Source organism: Gobio gobio (assembly GCF_949357685.1).
Source record: "Gobio gobio genome assembly, chromosome: 15".
Taxonomy (NCBI): Eukaryota; Metazoa; Chordata; class Actinopteri; order Cypriniformes; family Gobionidae; genus Gobio; species Gobio gobio.
The window spans coordinates 15,148,247-15,164,536 of NC_137108.1; the positions used below are offsets into that span (position 1 = coordinate 15,148,247).

Here is a 16,290-nt window from a genome sequence, read left to right on the forward strand (position 1 = left end):
ATGTTCTGAAGGCGAAAAAATTAGATAACAGTAGCTTGAAAACCATGTCACTGGGCAGTAGATTATTTGTCTTTCTTATCTCCACATCTCTCTTTTGGCAACGTTTTTGCAAACCGCCAAAATACGTACCAATATGTACATATCTCTGCAGTTTCAAAGTGAAATGAACACTAGAGGCAGTAAAACAGCAAGCACTTTTTATCATTTTTTTTTTCCCATGTAAATGAATAAATTTTGGAGTTTGCGTCACTTAATCTGCTCCATATGCTCGGCTTTTTTTATATAATAAGTTTGCTCAGTAGCTCAGCTGGTACAGATTTGTACTTAGCCTAATAATGAAAGCTCAGGTACGAATCCCGTGAAAGACAAGTCATGATAAAAGAGCTCAAAGATGAGTTCACAGAAGCTAACAAGACATGGTTACTATTGTATTTTTGTCACATTTGCTTTTGTTAACACTATCGGTTAGGTTTAGGGTTTAGTGTAGGTGTACGTTAAAAAAACAATGTCACAAAACGTCAGATTGACGCTCATCTGTTCCGGGAAAAAAACGAAGCTTTTGGCGGCACCTAGTGGACATATCACTTTGAAACTGCAGTGATATGTACATATTGGTACGTATTTTGGGGTTTGCAAAAACGTTGCCAGAGGTACATTTTCACAATGAGACCAGGTTGGCTTTTTTATCTTGCCCAGTCTCTTCCCCTCCTAACGCTGAGTTTTAACTGATATAGTTTTTCCATTTTCGTCAGTGAAGAAAGTAAATATGGTTTACATATTAGCATACTGATATTTATATGTTTTATGAATACTTTTCTTAGACACGTTAATTTACTGTTTATTAAAGTTTTATGTTTATTTAATTAATTCACAAAATAAACACATTCATTACTAATCTTATGCCCAATACAGGCTGAAATAGCTGAGCTTCTTTTTATTTACTGAAGGCTACACATGGAATAATATTAATTTACAATATGTATGTAGCCTACACATTCATTATTAATCTTATGCCTAATCTGAAGAAAACGGCTTTGTTAATATTTCTTGTTTGTTAATTACATTATGAATCACATTGGCCTATTTTCCATTCAAAATGACGAAATTAGACAAAAGCGTATTCATTTGCCTGAATATTTTTGTCTTTGTTTAACATTTCTGACTTAAAGAAGCAGCTGTTTTAGCTTACATTTCTCTCACTTGACGTCGAGTCGCGCTGCTAAAATTCGTGTTTAGCCTCAGCAGATTCTGTGTGAACATAAAGCCCGCCTACTCTGATTTGATTGGTTTTCGCGTATATTTTGACATTGACGACCGGCGATGGACCAATGACGACCGGCGATGGACCAATGAGCCTCAGATGAACGCACACACCTCTGCTTCTGACGTGCGCTCTGCCCGGTGCCGTTGCGGATTGAAGAACACGCAGACTAAAAGACGGGACGAAGCCGAAGCCTCCCGCCAGTTTCATATGCTTTAAAGGTTAATCACACATTTTTTAGGGGGGCTAGAGCAGAAGTTAAGGGGGGCTGAAGCCCCCCTAAAAAGGGTCTAGAACCGCCCCTGGGGTGCACTAATATACATTAATTCATGATTAACTGATGCACAGACTCATGAAGAACTAAACCATTTATTAATGATTGCTGCATCAGCAACTAATAAAGATTCTATATGATTAATACATTAAGTACTATATGAATTACTATTAATTAAATATGTAATAATGTATTAATTCCTTAATCACATATATTATTAAATAATAGTGTAAAGTAATGTGTTAGTTACCACAATGGATCGAAGCCATGCATTTCAACTTCCAGTTGTCTGCTTTAATTAATCATTAGCTAATGATCTGCTTTCAACTTTATCATTATATCATCACCTTACTTGTTGAGGCACATGACTATTAACTAATGTTTCACAGGCATTTTTTTTTTGTTGCCATATCCAACTGAAGTTGATGTTCAATTAGTATTATTTTTTTAGTTGGATCAGTTTTCAATTTTTTTTACATACGGATTTGACAGTTTTTTTTTTTTTTTTCATCATTTGACATCCGGGGACATTTTGCCTACTGTTTTGCGAATACTATGGCTGCATCCGAAAACTTAGCCAGCTGCCCTATATAGGCAATGAAGCACACCTCAAGGTACCTCACAAAACTGATTCCAGACAGACTTCTGAGGCAGCGTAACAGTTTAATGATCTACACGAAAATAGAGTGGGCTTTGGTAAGAACTAAACAAATATTTAATTACTACAATAGTTATTTCTTGCTAGAAATTACATTAGAAGTGAAAAACGTTTGTCAAAAACTGACCAGGCAGCAACCACAACTTTCAGAAGCCACTTTTAGCCACGTTTCCACCAACTTTTTCCATCCAGGAACTTTTTTCCCACAGACCTGTTGCTGTCTGTGTTTCCATCACAGTGTAAAGTACCGTGAAGATTAGGCAAATTAGTCCTGCTGGATTTTGTCCTCTGCATATAAGCTTATTAAAACCTGAACCTCGTCGTCGGTCCACTGGTCATATTTTTTAAACTCAATTGTTGATTCGAATAGCAAACAACTCTTACTGCACGCACCGCAACAGACTTTTAAAAATGGTGGTTAAAATAAAATGCTGCGTGAACTCAACCAATCAGCATGTTCAGCGCCCAAGTCCAACCCCCGAAAGTTCCTGAACTTTGAAAAAGTACTTTCAAAGAGCAAGGACTTTCTGAGGGGGAATTTTTTACCCAGAACTTCATTTAGACCCGGGTCCCTGCGTTCGAAATACACAGAGTACCAAATTCCCTAGTTCCTGGGGAAAGTTCCTGAGGTGGAAACACTGCTTTTCTTTTTCTAGCTTAACTGTCACCGAAAGGAATGTACAGGATTGTGCGATATCAAAAGCAGAGAAGGATACATATGCTGCTTTCAAAAAGGTGACCGGATGTGAAACTTACACTGGATTGTGACGTGCCCTTGATGCCTTGCTACCTTGGAATTCATCCTCTGAAGGCAGCATTTATTCGTTTTCGGACGCAGCCAATGTATGTCGACTTGAAGCGGCGCTGTGCAGAATGATCGGTGTATGACATCAAAATACCACTAGAGCAATTGGAGAGCAGACGCCTACGTATTTTTGATATCATGCACTGTTGGGTCTGTGCAGCGCCGCTTCAAGTCAAACAAGCCTATTGTCACGTGTCCTAACAGAGTCAGTTGCGTCGATTCACTTCCATTCAAAAATCCTCTCCCGTGGCCTCATGGGATAGTAAAGTTTCCATTGAATTCGCACTTCAGAATCTCAGTGGAAGTAGTAGGTAATTTGGGGACATTTTGCCTACTGTTTTTCGAATAGGCCTACTGTATATTCTGACATATTACTCCTTGGCGTACAGTTTTTTTTACATACTATACAGTAAGGAAGTATTCGACTCCGGATGCAGTGATGGATTTGCAATGGTCGCTTTGTCGCGTCCAGTGTAGACAACCTCAAGCTTTTTCGCCGCAATGTGACGACTGTCGGGTCCGATGTGGACATGGTGTTAGCACACAATTTGATATTAGCAAGTGAACTGTCCTTGTCAAAAGTCCAGAGGATGACAGTACCTCAAGTGTCAGCATTAAACCACCCCTTTTCATTAACAATCGTTTCAGTCACTGTTGTAACCTCCGTTCCCTGATGGAGGGAACGAGACATGGTGTCAATTGACTGACATTGGGGGTCGGGTTTGGTTCTCCAAAGTGCAACCCCCAGTGTCCATGTCGAAGTGACCAATGGATATGGAAATTAAATCTCTAGATATGGCTTGGGTCTTTCCTACAGTGTGTATTCTTTGCCCTTAAGTTTTGATTGCACTGAATTAATGGAATACATCTCTGATGATCTGAAGCATCATTCATATTCATTACACAAATGGTGTGGGGCAACTTATTTACCTAAATGTAATACTTAGTTTGTTCAAATCTCTAGGTACATGTAAAAACAATTGTAATAGTGATGCATGACAAGCTTAACAAGCTTCAGATGTTCTTCTTTACAATCATCACATGTTGATTCAACACGATCACATGAGAATGCGTATCAATAGTACGAGTGTGCATTGTCGTGGAATGAACACCAAAAGGAGTTTTGGAGGGCATATGGTACGCAGCTTTTCCCGTGCATATGATACGCACTTTATGGCGTGTATATGACATGCTCTTGAGTAGGATGGGAGTGGGAGGTTTGTGCGTATGATACGCCATAAAGTGCGTACCCTATGCACGCCAAAACTCATTTTGGAGTAAACATTCCACAACATTGCACACTCGTATTATATATACGCATTTTTGTGTGATCGGGCTCTAACATTTTATGTTGCATGTGCGGTAGCATAAATTTTTAGGAGCTTTCTAAGCGAGGGTTCAAAAGATTTCTGTGAACACAAGGGCGGTTATTATTCATTGCTTTCTGAACCCAGTCCCTGCCATTCCACATCCAACGACCAACTCATGGTACTATCCATTCATGATCACAGAAGACTGTGTGCCCACATGGGGAGCCTGAACGTTTGATACCAGGAAAATGATTGCGAAGGTTTGCATTTAAAAGCAGTTAGGTCATCAATATTTCACAGTGGCTATGACTGATTTTTTTAACAGGATCTTCCTATTACTAGGGGCTTGTGTAAGAAGAGCCTCCTGCTGAATTATGCAGAGGATCTGCAAACTGGCTCTCCAAGTAGAGAACATACATATGAACCCCATCACACACACTTTCACTCGCGCACACACACAGCCAGTGTTCAGTCCACTTATTTTCCATAAGTACTGAGTCAGGCTCTAGGTCTCATTAATGGCAGTAGATACAAGTGCAAAACCCAATAATGCTTCCCATCAGCACAAACAAGAATAGAGGCACACAGCATTTACATCAAAAAAATCAATCTTTCTAAGTTTACACAACACCGTTTTCAGCTGAAAACTGAAAACTTTGGATGAGTTTTGGCCATTCATTTACACGACAATGGCGTTTTGGGGGCTAAAAAATGCAAGCTTTTGAAAATTGGTTTCAAAGTGCAAGGTTTGGAAAATGATGCCTACCGTCTTCATGTAAACGTAATAAGTATTACAATATTATTGTAATAAAAGGTTCATAATGTAATAATTTCCTCAAAACGTAATAAAATCTTGAGCTCATAATGTAATAACTTTTACATTATGAGAATTGTATTACATTATAAACTCACCAAAAACGTAATATTTTCATTATTGTAATAGCTTTTAAAACATAAAAAATTAGCATTCCCTTACAGTCTATTTTTAAAAAATATAAATCAAGTCTTAAACTACCTGTAAAATGCAACAGATTTAAATATTCATGCAATTATTATTATTAAAAATTATTCCTTTATAGTACATTTTAAAAATCTAAACTAGTAGTAGTAGTAGTAGTAGTAGTAGTAGTAGTAGTAGTAGTAGATTAAAGGTGTAAACGTTATTTATCTTTCTTTTTTCTAAACATTTCTTACTTAACATTTCAAAACATACTGTCATTTAAAAGTAAGAATACCATAGTAGCAGTAGTAGTAGTAGTAGTAGTATTAGACGTAGTAGTAGTAGTAGTAGTAGTAGTAGTAGTAGTAGTAGTAGTAGTAGAAGTAGATTAAAGGTGTAAAAGTTATTTATCTATTTTTTTTCTTTTTTACAAAAAATTTCTTACATTCTTAACATTTAAAAACATACTGTCATTTAAAAGTAAGTATACCATATGTAGAAATAGTAGCAGTAGTAGTAGTAGTAGTAGTAGTAGATTAAAGGTGTAAAAGTTATTTATCTTTCTTTTTTACAAAACATTTCTTACATTCTTAATATTTCAAAACATACTGTCATTTAAAAGTTAGTATACCATATGTAGAAATAGTAGCAGTAGTAGTAGTAGATTAGAGGTGTAAAAGTTATTTATCTTTCTTTTTTCCAAAACTTTTCTTACATTCTTAACATTTCAAAACATACTCTTATTTAAAAGTAAGTATACCATATGTAGAAATAGTAGAAATAGTAGTAGTAGTAGTAGTAGTAGTAATAGTAGTAGTAGTAGTAGTAGAAGAAGTAGTAGTAGTAGTAGTAGTAGTAGTAGTAGTAGTAGTAGTAGTAGTAGTAGTAGTAGTAGAATAAGTAGTAGTAGTAGTAGTAGTAGTAGTAGTAGTAGTAGTAGTAGTAGTAGAATAAGTAGTAGTAGTAGTAGTAGTAGTAGTAGTTATAGTAGTAGAAGAAGAAGTATTAGTAGTAGTAGTAGTAGTAGTAGTAGTAGTAGAAACAGTAGTAGTAGTTATAGTAGTAGAAGAAGAAGTATTAGTAGTAGTAGTAGTAGTAGTAGTAGTAGTAGTAGTAGTAGTAGTAGTAGTAGTAGAAACAGTAGTAGTAGTAGAATAAGTAGTAGTAGTAGTAGTAGTAGTAGTAGTAGTAGTAGAAGTAGTAAATATAGATTTTTTTAGGAAGATTAAGACTTAGATTTAGATATTTTAAATGTACTCTAAAGGAATACAAATGGTTTATTATGTTTAATAAACATATAATAATAATAAGTATAATAATAATAATAATAATAATAATAATAATAATAATAATAATAATAATAATAATAATAATAATAATAATAATAATAATAATAATAATAATAAAAAAAATAATTCACAGGTATAGTTTAAGACTGGCTTTAGATTTTAAAAATGTACTGTAAGGAATACTAATATTTTTATGTTTTAAAAGCTATTACAATAATAAAAATGTTATTACATTATGAGCTCAAGATTTTATTACATTTTGAGAAAATTATTACATTATGAACATTTTATTACAATAATATTTTAATACGTATTACATCATGTGTAGTTTTTACATTATGTGCAGTTATTACATTATGAGTTGCTACAGTGTTCCTAGAAATTAACAGGTACTTCACATTAGAAAAGATAAAATAAGATGATTGAGTGAGCTTGTAATTTTGATTAGTAACTGTCTACTTCGCATTCTGTCTGTCACTCAGGCTACAGTAGTAAACATTTGGTTAAATATTAAATAAAAACACAAAGTAAACATTGGGTCCACTCCACTCTAAACTAAACCTAACCGTCAATGGGGAGTAAGCAGATCGGACAAATTTGCCAAAATGTAAAATAGTTATGAATTGAGAAGCAATGAGAGTGTGTTCCGGTAGCCTATATTCCAATGAAAACATATCTTAATGTTACATCATACAGTGACTTTCTAGATAATTCTGGGCTTCCTGCTTTGCTGCAGTAGTGTGTATCCACATACACTTTTGGCCATACAGCCTACTGTAGTGTAGGAATATTAATTCTTCCAAAACCAGATCAATTAGCTATATGCTGTCCACATTGATTTTAAGCTCTGTACCAACTATGTCTTGCCCCCCTAAATTTTGCTGAATGACAGCCTACACAGCCTTTTTTATTGAGTGAATATTATATTGCATGTACATTACACAAAGTACTTGCACGTTTGCACATTCATACATTATTACGTGTATCACTGTCTGAAGCTTTGCCTATAATTTCCACCAGACCAAAAACTGCAATAAAGATTCTGTTCAATTCGAAATTTTGCTACAGAGTTTTGCTGCCATCTAGTGATTTGTAAAACATTTGCAATAAAATACGTTTATTTGGAACCTGAAAGGTTCTTTAAAATGCTGCTTTTTGTTTGTTTGTATTTGCCCTTTTCTCATTCAAACTACATTTATCAGTATTTGTATCACTTAAGCGTAGGCAAAATACAGAAAAAGGCCATACACTGCAAAAAATGCTTTTCTTACTTAGAATTTTCATCTTGTTTCCAGTCAAAATCTCAACAAAAAAAAAAATCTTAAATCAGAATGCTTTTACTAGATAAGTGAAATGACATAAGATATTTTATTCTTGTTTTCTGAGAAAAAAATAATAAAATGAAGTGAGTTATTTTACTTAAAACATACAAAATGATCTGCCAATGGGGTAAGAAAAATTATCATATTTCTGTTTGGGACAGAAACAAGATTTTTTTTATCTTATCGAATTGGCAGATCATTTTGCTTGTTTTGTTTTTTAGCAAAAACTCATTTCATTTTGATTTTATTTTCCAGAAAACATACAAAGTAAGAAAAGCCTTTTTTGCAGTAGGCTATAGGCTTAATTTAAGAGCCATATAACAAATGTGTAGGGGGGAGAGCGGGGCACAACCTAACACTTCTTGACTTTCTCAGTTTGTGTAAATCCACTTGGGGTTAAGAGTATGTATTTTTCCCCACATTAATTGCACACATGTCTAGTACAATTATGCGGTTTTGTTTCATTAATACAGTGTATACTTTTTTTCTTGATTTACCCTGAAAGAATGGAAGTGAAATGTGACAACATGTCCCATAGGTGGGGTACATTGTAACATGTGGTGGGGCACATTGTAACATGACCAAATAACAGCTTAAAATGTTACCTGATAAAATCCAAATAATATACAAGATAAACTAAAATATTTTGTCGACAAAATACAATTATTAACTTTTTAAAATAAAATAATGGCATTTTTTAATCATTAAAAATATTATCATTTTTGAGTTTGACTAAAAACACATCGCTAAATACTGCTATACAACATAGTTCAAAACATAATTATAATTAATAATTTCTGAACATTAACTTTCAGTCATTATTCACCCTTTTCTCATGGTTTCTCAAAAGAATTAATAAAAGTATAGAATATAATGGCATATTTCTAATAGGGGCTCATTGTAACGCAATGTTACAACGCACCCCATCTGCGCAACTGGATTTAAATCACGGCTCGTGTCTTCTGCTGGTTAGATCAGCATTAAAGAACCATCTCAACTGTTAAATAACAGATATACGATTAATATCGGATTTGTCTTATTTTAAATAAACTTAAAAAACAGAGATGAAAACTAAACTTAAGTAAGAAATGTACTTTTGTTATGGTTAAATACATGTTCAGTGATATCTTCCAGAGATTTTTAAAATTTTGGCACTATTTTTTCTCTAAATAATGTTGATATGGCAACTAGTAAATACACCAAGTTTGGTCATTCTGGCATGTGTGGAAAGGGTTAAAACATGCGTGTAACAACTAACCCCGCGTTAGGTTGTGCCCCGCGCTCCCCCTATATCGTTTCAAAGCCATTCACTAAATAACTAAATCAATCAATAAATCAATAAATAAAAATATAGTCTGGCATGCTTGGAGCTTAAAGAAACAAAAATACATAGGTGAATTCTTCCTGAGCATGTTTTATTATTAAGATGATTATACAAACACACACACACACACACACACACACACACACACTAGCCTTAACCGTGTGTATGTGTGAGGTGATAAGTGATAAGTGAGATGTGAACTGAAATCAAGCAGACCTGCATCTCCTTAATGTTGTCCACTGGAGCAGAGGGCTGATGAGTTCCTCTGGATCTGATGTTTGACTTCACTGTCCGGTAACTCAAAGCCATGATCTTTCTAACTAACTGACCTTTTAGGGATTTTATAGGTTTGTAAATCTCATTCTAAAGCGAAACTATGCTTTTCCACGCTGTCTTCTCGGTCTCCAGAAGGATTTTAGTGTTGAGCATGCTGTGAACAAGCCGCCCAGATAACACTTTACTTTCTCCACTATAAAATGTTGTTGGCAGTTGCCATAGAGATGCCGACGTCAGGGGTAACGTTTTAGGGTAAAATGAAAGTGTCCCAGGGAGTCCAGACAACAAAGATCTCGCTTCACTTTCATTGATCCCGCAAATCGAACCCATACGATTATTTTATTATATGTATGCTGCTTTAAATGTTTATAGCCCACAAGGCCTAGATATTTTCGCAATGTTAACAATGTTATGTTCAGGGGCCAGTTGCATAAACACAGCCAAGTAAAGACTGTCTTGTGTGACCAAACAAGCAATTAGCTAATCAGTCTTAGTTTTCAGATTCAAATTAGACCAATGCCGCTTTTAATATATCTGACTTAAAAAAAGAAAAAGGTTAATATGACCTAAAAAAAAAAAAAAAAAAAGATTAGGTCTAATTTGCAGACTAGTAGCCTAGATTATGCAACTGGGGGACAAATCTTCTAAACGCAACACATTTCTATAACTCAAACGAAAGTCATCAGATTTTGAGTTTTAAATAAATCTGGTGCCATCAACGATTGGAAGTTGCGCGTTTGCTGTGATTGTGAAGCGTCCGTCTCGAGTTCGTGTCCTACGGCAGTTTTTCAGAACACAAGAGGGCGCTATTGTACCACTGTACATTTCTCAGCCCTTTCACTAGAGGGCGCAACAGTTCATCTGTTACATTAGGTAAGCGAACTGATGGGAAACAGTGTTGCAGTGCTGTTTAATATATAACAATAACTTAGGCAAGTGGGTGAATACAGGTTTTTATTTTTTTATATATTTTGTTTTATTCCGTGGGAATTTATTGTTTTATTCCATGTGAATTACACAATCATATCAATTATTTTTTTTAATAATCAATGGTTAAAATGACACATATCCTACAGTTACTTGTGTGTAAGGTAAAATTAAAATTTATTTTTTGACACCATTGAACTTAGTTTACAAAATATATATAGTGAATATAGGCACAATTTGTGTTTATGCTTTAGCCTATCTCAAAACTTGTGCAGAGAAAATGAAATTTCTCTGTTGTGACTGTTAAGTTTGATTGCAATTCAATAAATTGCAGTGAAGCAAATTTGTTTTGAAAAAGAAGGCTATAGTTACTTGTAAACAACATATAGGCAAACATTTTGTTATGACATATCAAGAAAACATACAGTGAGCTCAAGTTTGAAAATATATGTTGACCTTTTTATGAAAATAATGATAGGCCTATTCATGACTCATAGAAAATCATAGAAAATTACATTACATAAAAAAAAAGTTCAATCAAATGTAGCTTATTCAAGCTCCAAGAAAAGCATTTTTACTGTTTTTACTTTATATTTTTATTAAATCAAACCTTTTTGTATTATATAAAGATAGGTTTATTATATATATATATATATATATATATATATATATAATTTATATATATATATATATATATATATATATATATATATATATATATATATATATATATATATATATATATAAATAATATATATATATATATATATATATATATATATATATATATATATATATATATATATATATATATATATATATATATATATATATATATATATATATATATATATATATATAAAAATAATATATATATATTATTTTTTTATGTAATGTATGGAACCAGCATCCTAAAACTGACTTTTTGGCGTTTTGTAAATTCAGGCTACAGCTGGTGATATAGCTGGGGTGACCTGTGGGGGGTGTGTAGGGAAGAAGGGGATTCCAGGAGACCCCTTTCCTGAAGAAGACCTCCCCTCTCCCTCCCTTCATCCTCCTCCTCCTCCTCCTCCTCTCTCCCAGCTGAAACTCAGGAGCGCCGCCGATCGGTACCGACACCTCTCCAGCGAGCTAAAGCCAAGATGGAGGGTCCGTGCTCAGCGAGGACAGGAACGAATCCCCGCACGCCACTCTTTGCTTTCCAATGAAGAGGATTTATTCCCGATCAGTCACTTTATCTCGGAAAACCGACTCTGATCCGTTTGTTTGCGGAGTTTTGTTGAGGGAGAATCATTGATCCAAGGATGAGTTCAGGGGAGGGAGAGGACACATCTAAGGAGGCGGCCGACATAGCGGCGTTTTTTAAATCCGGTAAGTGGAGAAGAAGAGAGGGGCGCGCGCCTCGGTGTTTTCGTGATGATGAGCCGCTTATCCAGATCCCGGTTCACGCCAACGATGCGTGACCGAACAGATCGTTGGCTACCATAGATCAGAACATTTTTTTGAGATGTTGATGATGGTTAGCCTACTGTTAATTCGCAGACGTGATTTTATTGCTAGATAGAGTTGGCAGGTTAAGATGTATGAGTGCTTTTATATGACATCATTTATTTGTGACATAACGTTGCATTTCAGTGTGCGCGAGCCTATTCATAAAACAACTCAGTTAACAGTTTCCCCCCCTTAAAACTGTTGTCATACGTCACTGTTTATAAGCGTGATGTTTGAGTTCAGAGTGGGGTGACGTCATAAAGCTACGATGCCATGCATCACAATGATGTCATACATCACAAGCCCCACTGCATTCATTACTTGTCTTTAATACACTGTTACCCTACATTTCACTAACTGCACGTTTCACCATGATGGTGTGAATTTTGAGCTCATTTATGCACCACTTTGGTAATCCACTGGTTGGGTTGTTGCAGTCAGCTGTTGCTGTGATTTGTGTCAGCTGTCTCTGCAGTACCAGGTGCGTCCAAGGAGGGACTCTGTAATGGGCCATGGACACTCTAAGTGACAGCAGGAGCCTTGCAATATCACGATCTCTCTGTTCCAGCCTGTTATCCAAACTTTATTGTGAGTGCAGATGCTACAAAGGAATACTGTTTAGGGAATAATATTTATTCAGTGGTAATTGAAGGTAGAGGAAATTAATTTAAGTATGAATGCCTTGGGGCTCTCAGGGAGAAAAAAAAAGAGCATGCATTAATATTAACAAAATTGTTTACAAGATATTGTAACTTTTGTCTGACACATGCCTAGCTGCCTGTTTATAAATACTGTGCTAAATGTTTCCTATTAAATAGTTTGTAAGACCTGCGATGGATGGTCATCGGTCATCGGTCATCGGTCATGGATTGTTTAAAGTCACATTACTTCAGACAATTAGTTTGAATAATATTATATGGGTGTCATTTGAAATTTGGTCAGGGTACGGTAGACTGAAACAAACATGATTTAGTCAGAATTTAGCATGATATTAAATTCAATTGTAGAATTTCTAAATATCAAAACTAGATACTCTTGTGTCACTATTGGTGGTTTTTAAATAGATGTTTGACTGATAACAGTTTTTATTGTTACCAATAGCTAAGGTGGAAAGAGTAAGGCAAGGCATTTTATTTATATAGCACATTTCATACACAATGGTAATTCAAAGTGTTTTACATCAAAAGGAAAGAATAATAAAAAGAGGGTGCATAAAAGATTTACATAAAATGCATGAAAACAGTTCATAAGTAGCTGATGACTGATAAAAAAAATTGTACAATTAAAATTATTATTATTTTTTTTACAATTTACATATTGATTTAAGGATGGATGGTATGGTCAAAATATGGGTAAATTATAAATACACAAAATAGTTATTTTTGTTAGCAATTTCTTGATTTATTTATTATATAACCATGTAGTAATGTCTATTCATTTGAATTAAATACTTTACAAATGAAATATTAGACTGACTTATTTTCTCTTTTAGTTTATAGTACTTGATGGGAGCAAAGCATTTAGACATTCGTGCAAAAACAACTGATTCACATTATATAATACTTAGGACAAATAGTATAAATTCTGAAATATCATTTCTCTGTGCTGAGCTTAAGTCACATGTTACAAAAAAGACCCTCACAAGGAGTCAGTGATTGTATAGGCTGGGTGTTAATTTTTTTTACCAATATAGAATACTTCCAAAAGCTGTTATCTATGTCAAATAATTAGAGTTTGCTTCTAGTTTCGGATGACGTTCAATCCAATATATAGTACTGTATAGCAATCAAATGCGGGTGGTTGCCTTTTTTGTGGCAGTTTGTTGAGATTAACACAACATTGACCCCTAATAAGTGTTTGGTTATATCACTTCATGGTTCATGTAATTAATCAAAACTGCTGTTTATTTGCTCTTACTTAAACGGTATGTAAAATGCTGGTTTGTTCATGTTATATTAGGATCTGAATGTCAAGAACCAACTGTAAGATTTACACTTGCTAAAGCAGAGCAAGTTGTTGTATCCGGGTGTCTATTTTACAGCACTGCAGCATCCTAGGGCAATGTTTCAGAACGAAGGCCTCTCTCTCTGACTCCTCCGGTCGGTCTGTTAATTGCTCCACGCCTGCTCAACACTCAAGTTTTGGCACAGACAAGCTTTCTCTCTGGCTGTCTTTGCGTTAAACACATTTTGTGTTTCCAGAACATTGGATGTCTCATCAGTGCCCTACTTTAGTCACTGAGCATTGAATGCAGTCTCTCTGGGGCAAGACGCCCACCTAAAGAGCTTTTGTTGGGTTTTAAGGACTGTAGCAGATTTTGCACACCAACTTTGGCCTGTATTCTGAACTATCTTTTGATGCAGGGCAAAGAAAATGGCTCAGTGTTTGCTAGAACCAGCACAGAATAGTGATGGTGGTCTGTTCAGGCGGTTAGAGGCATCCTTAAGTGGAGTGTGTGGCAGATGTGTTTCAGAATATTGGGGGATTGACTTACCCTGTGTTGCATGGGACAACAAGGCATAAACTGAATGAGTGCAATCCAGTGCGAATAAAAAAATTCAATCAATGTACATCAATAATTATTATTTTAATGGCTTTGTTTGCAATAACAAAATATGCCTACACACTCTAAAGACTTTGCAACATTAATTAGAGCATTCAATTTTGATGTAACAGCGGCGGGTCCCTGTTTCATATCTCTCCATCAAGGTCTGGTGGCCATTTCATATGAATTTGTATGATGGGAATTGTATGAAAATGGATGATCCTTACAAAAAAAAAGTAAGCTTAAAGGTCCACCTTGACCCCAAACCCTAATCACAACTGTCACTGGGGCATAAGCATTTATTCAAAAATGTACTAATGGCATTGTACAAATTCATATGAATCAACCACCAATTTTCCCAAACATAAATACAAATTGCCATGAGATTGTGTGGGCCTTGACAACATTTGAAGACCCCTGATCCAGATTATTAAACTCTGTATTATTATATTATCAGTAATAAATCAGTACTAATTGTATTATTACTATGTGGCATTACAATTTGCTCCCATTAGTCATGTTCTTTAACTTGTTTGTTTCCTATTTTAAGTTTTTATATCCTGAACATTAATTTACATATTTTTCTATAGTTAACTAGAGCTTTAGAAAATGTGAAACTGAGAAAGTTCATTGGTAAGCTCTTCCTCTTTACTAACTAGAATGGCACACAATAAACATGAATTAACATCAGTAGTAGGGGTGTAACAGTACACAAAACTGACGGTTCGGTACATACCTCGGTTTTGAAGTCACGGTTCGGTATGGGTTCGGTACAGCAGTTTTACAAAATTCCTTATTATTTATTTTTATTAAACAGTGGTTTACTGAAAAAAATTGTCCTTAAATTAATTAAATTATAACTAAAATGTTCTTAAAGATAATGCTGTAGCCTATATAGGGAGCCCTTACTTGCACATTAATATTAAAGGTTAACAACAGAGCCCAAACTATTAGCCTAAATTCAGGTGCTATATATTTTTAGATGTAATAAACAACACTCAAATAACACATTGCATGCAAACATGTAAACTTCACATAGGGCAGTTTTTGCATTAACTCCTAAATCTAATTATAAAATTATGTTTTTCTCCAATTCGTTGTTGAAATATAATCATTTATACACAGTGGCTGTCATTTTCATGACAGATTTATTTAAACATACATTAAATAATCAAGACATCCCTAACAGGTTAAGTAGAATTAATATATATAGGCTAATATAGTGCATATATTTAGCGAAATTTCTCTAGTGAACTAACAGCTGTGCACACTGAATGACTCCTGTAATGCTGCGTGACATTATTTACAAGCTGTTTTAATATTGAGGTATTTCCGCCGTTGAAACACTGATTGAACCATTACATGACACATGATACGTTTCTTTCAGTAAGTGTTAATATATCCTTAACATACCTTAAGATAATAATTAATGTTTATTCTTCTGGAAGAGACGATCGCGTTCACACGCGTGCGCGCCGCGGCCGCTTCAACTGACGTGCCTACAGTGATCAGTCCACACATTAAAGAGCATTTATCGAAAATGGCATTTATCGTTTGAATTTCGTGATAAAATGGACAGAATACTTAATATGTTTGTGTGGAAACTCGGATTGAAGTGTATTCCGCGCTTAAAACAAGCCGACTGTTAACTGTTAAAGATTGCATTCGTAACCATTCGGTACACACGCGCACCGAACCGAAAGCCCTGTACCGAAACGGTTCAGTACGAATACGTGTACCGTTACACCCCTAATCAGAAGCTATGTTGAAAGAAACTTATTGAAATATGTACAGTAGCTAATACCACATTAGCAAAATTTAGTTTCAGTGTTTTATTAAAAAAAATGGTAACATTTTTTTTAATAAAA

The 16,290-nt window shown here is 34.7% G+C and overlaps 2 protein-coding genes across 4 annotated transcripts in view; one reads left to right on the plus strand and one right to left on the minus strand.

The window, feature by feature from the left end:
• Positions 1–9,492, minus strand: part of dnah5 (dynein, axonemal, heavy chain 5) — a gene marked incomplete at both ends in the record, with an annotated part of 196,011 nt that extends 186,519 nt beyond the window's left edge. Inside the window, one exon of the mRNA XM_079837438.1 lies at positions 9,400–9,492. Coding sequence (XP_079693564.1) covers positions 9,400–9,492 — 93 coding nt within the window. The remainder of the gene's footprint in view (positions 1–9,399) is intronic.
• A 2,011-nt stretch (positions 9,493–11,503) lies between these two features.
• Positions 11,504–16,290, plus strand: part of triob (trio Rho guanine nucleotide exchange factor b) — a 186,907-nt gene continuing 182,120 nt past the window's right edge. For all 3 annotated transcript variants that reach the window (XR_013818063.1, XM_079837439.1, XM_079837440.1), the window contains exon 1: positions 11,504–11,757. Coding sequence is in view for 2 of the 3 variants with exons in the window: in XM_079837439.1 (XP_079693565.1) it covers positions 11,691–11,757 (67 nt within the window). In the remaining variant the exon portion in view is untranslated. The remainder of the gene's footprint in view (positions 11,758–16,290) is intronic.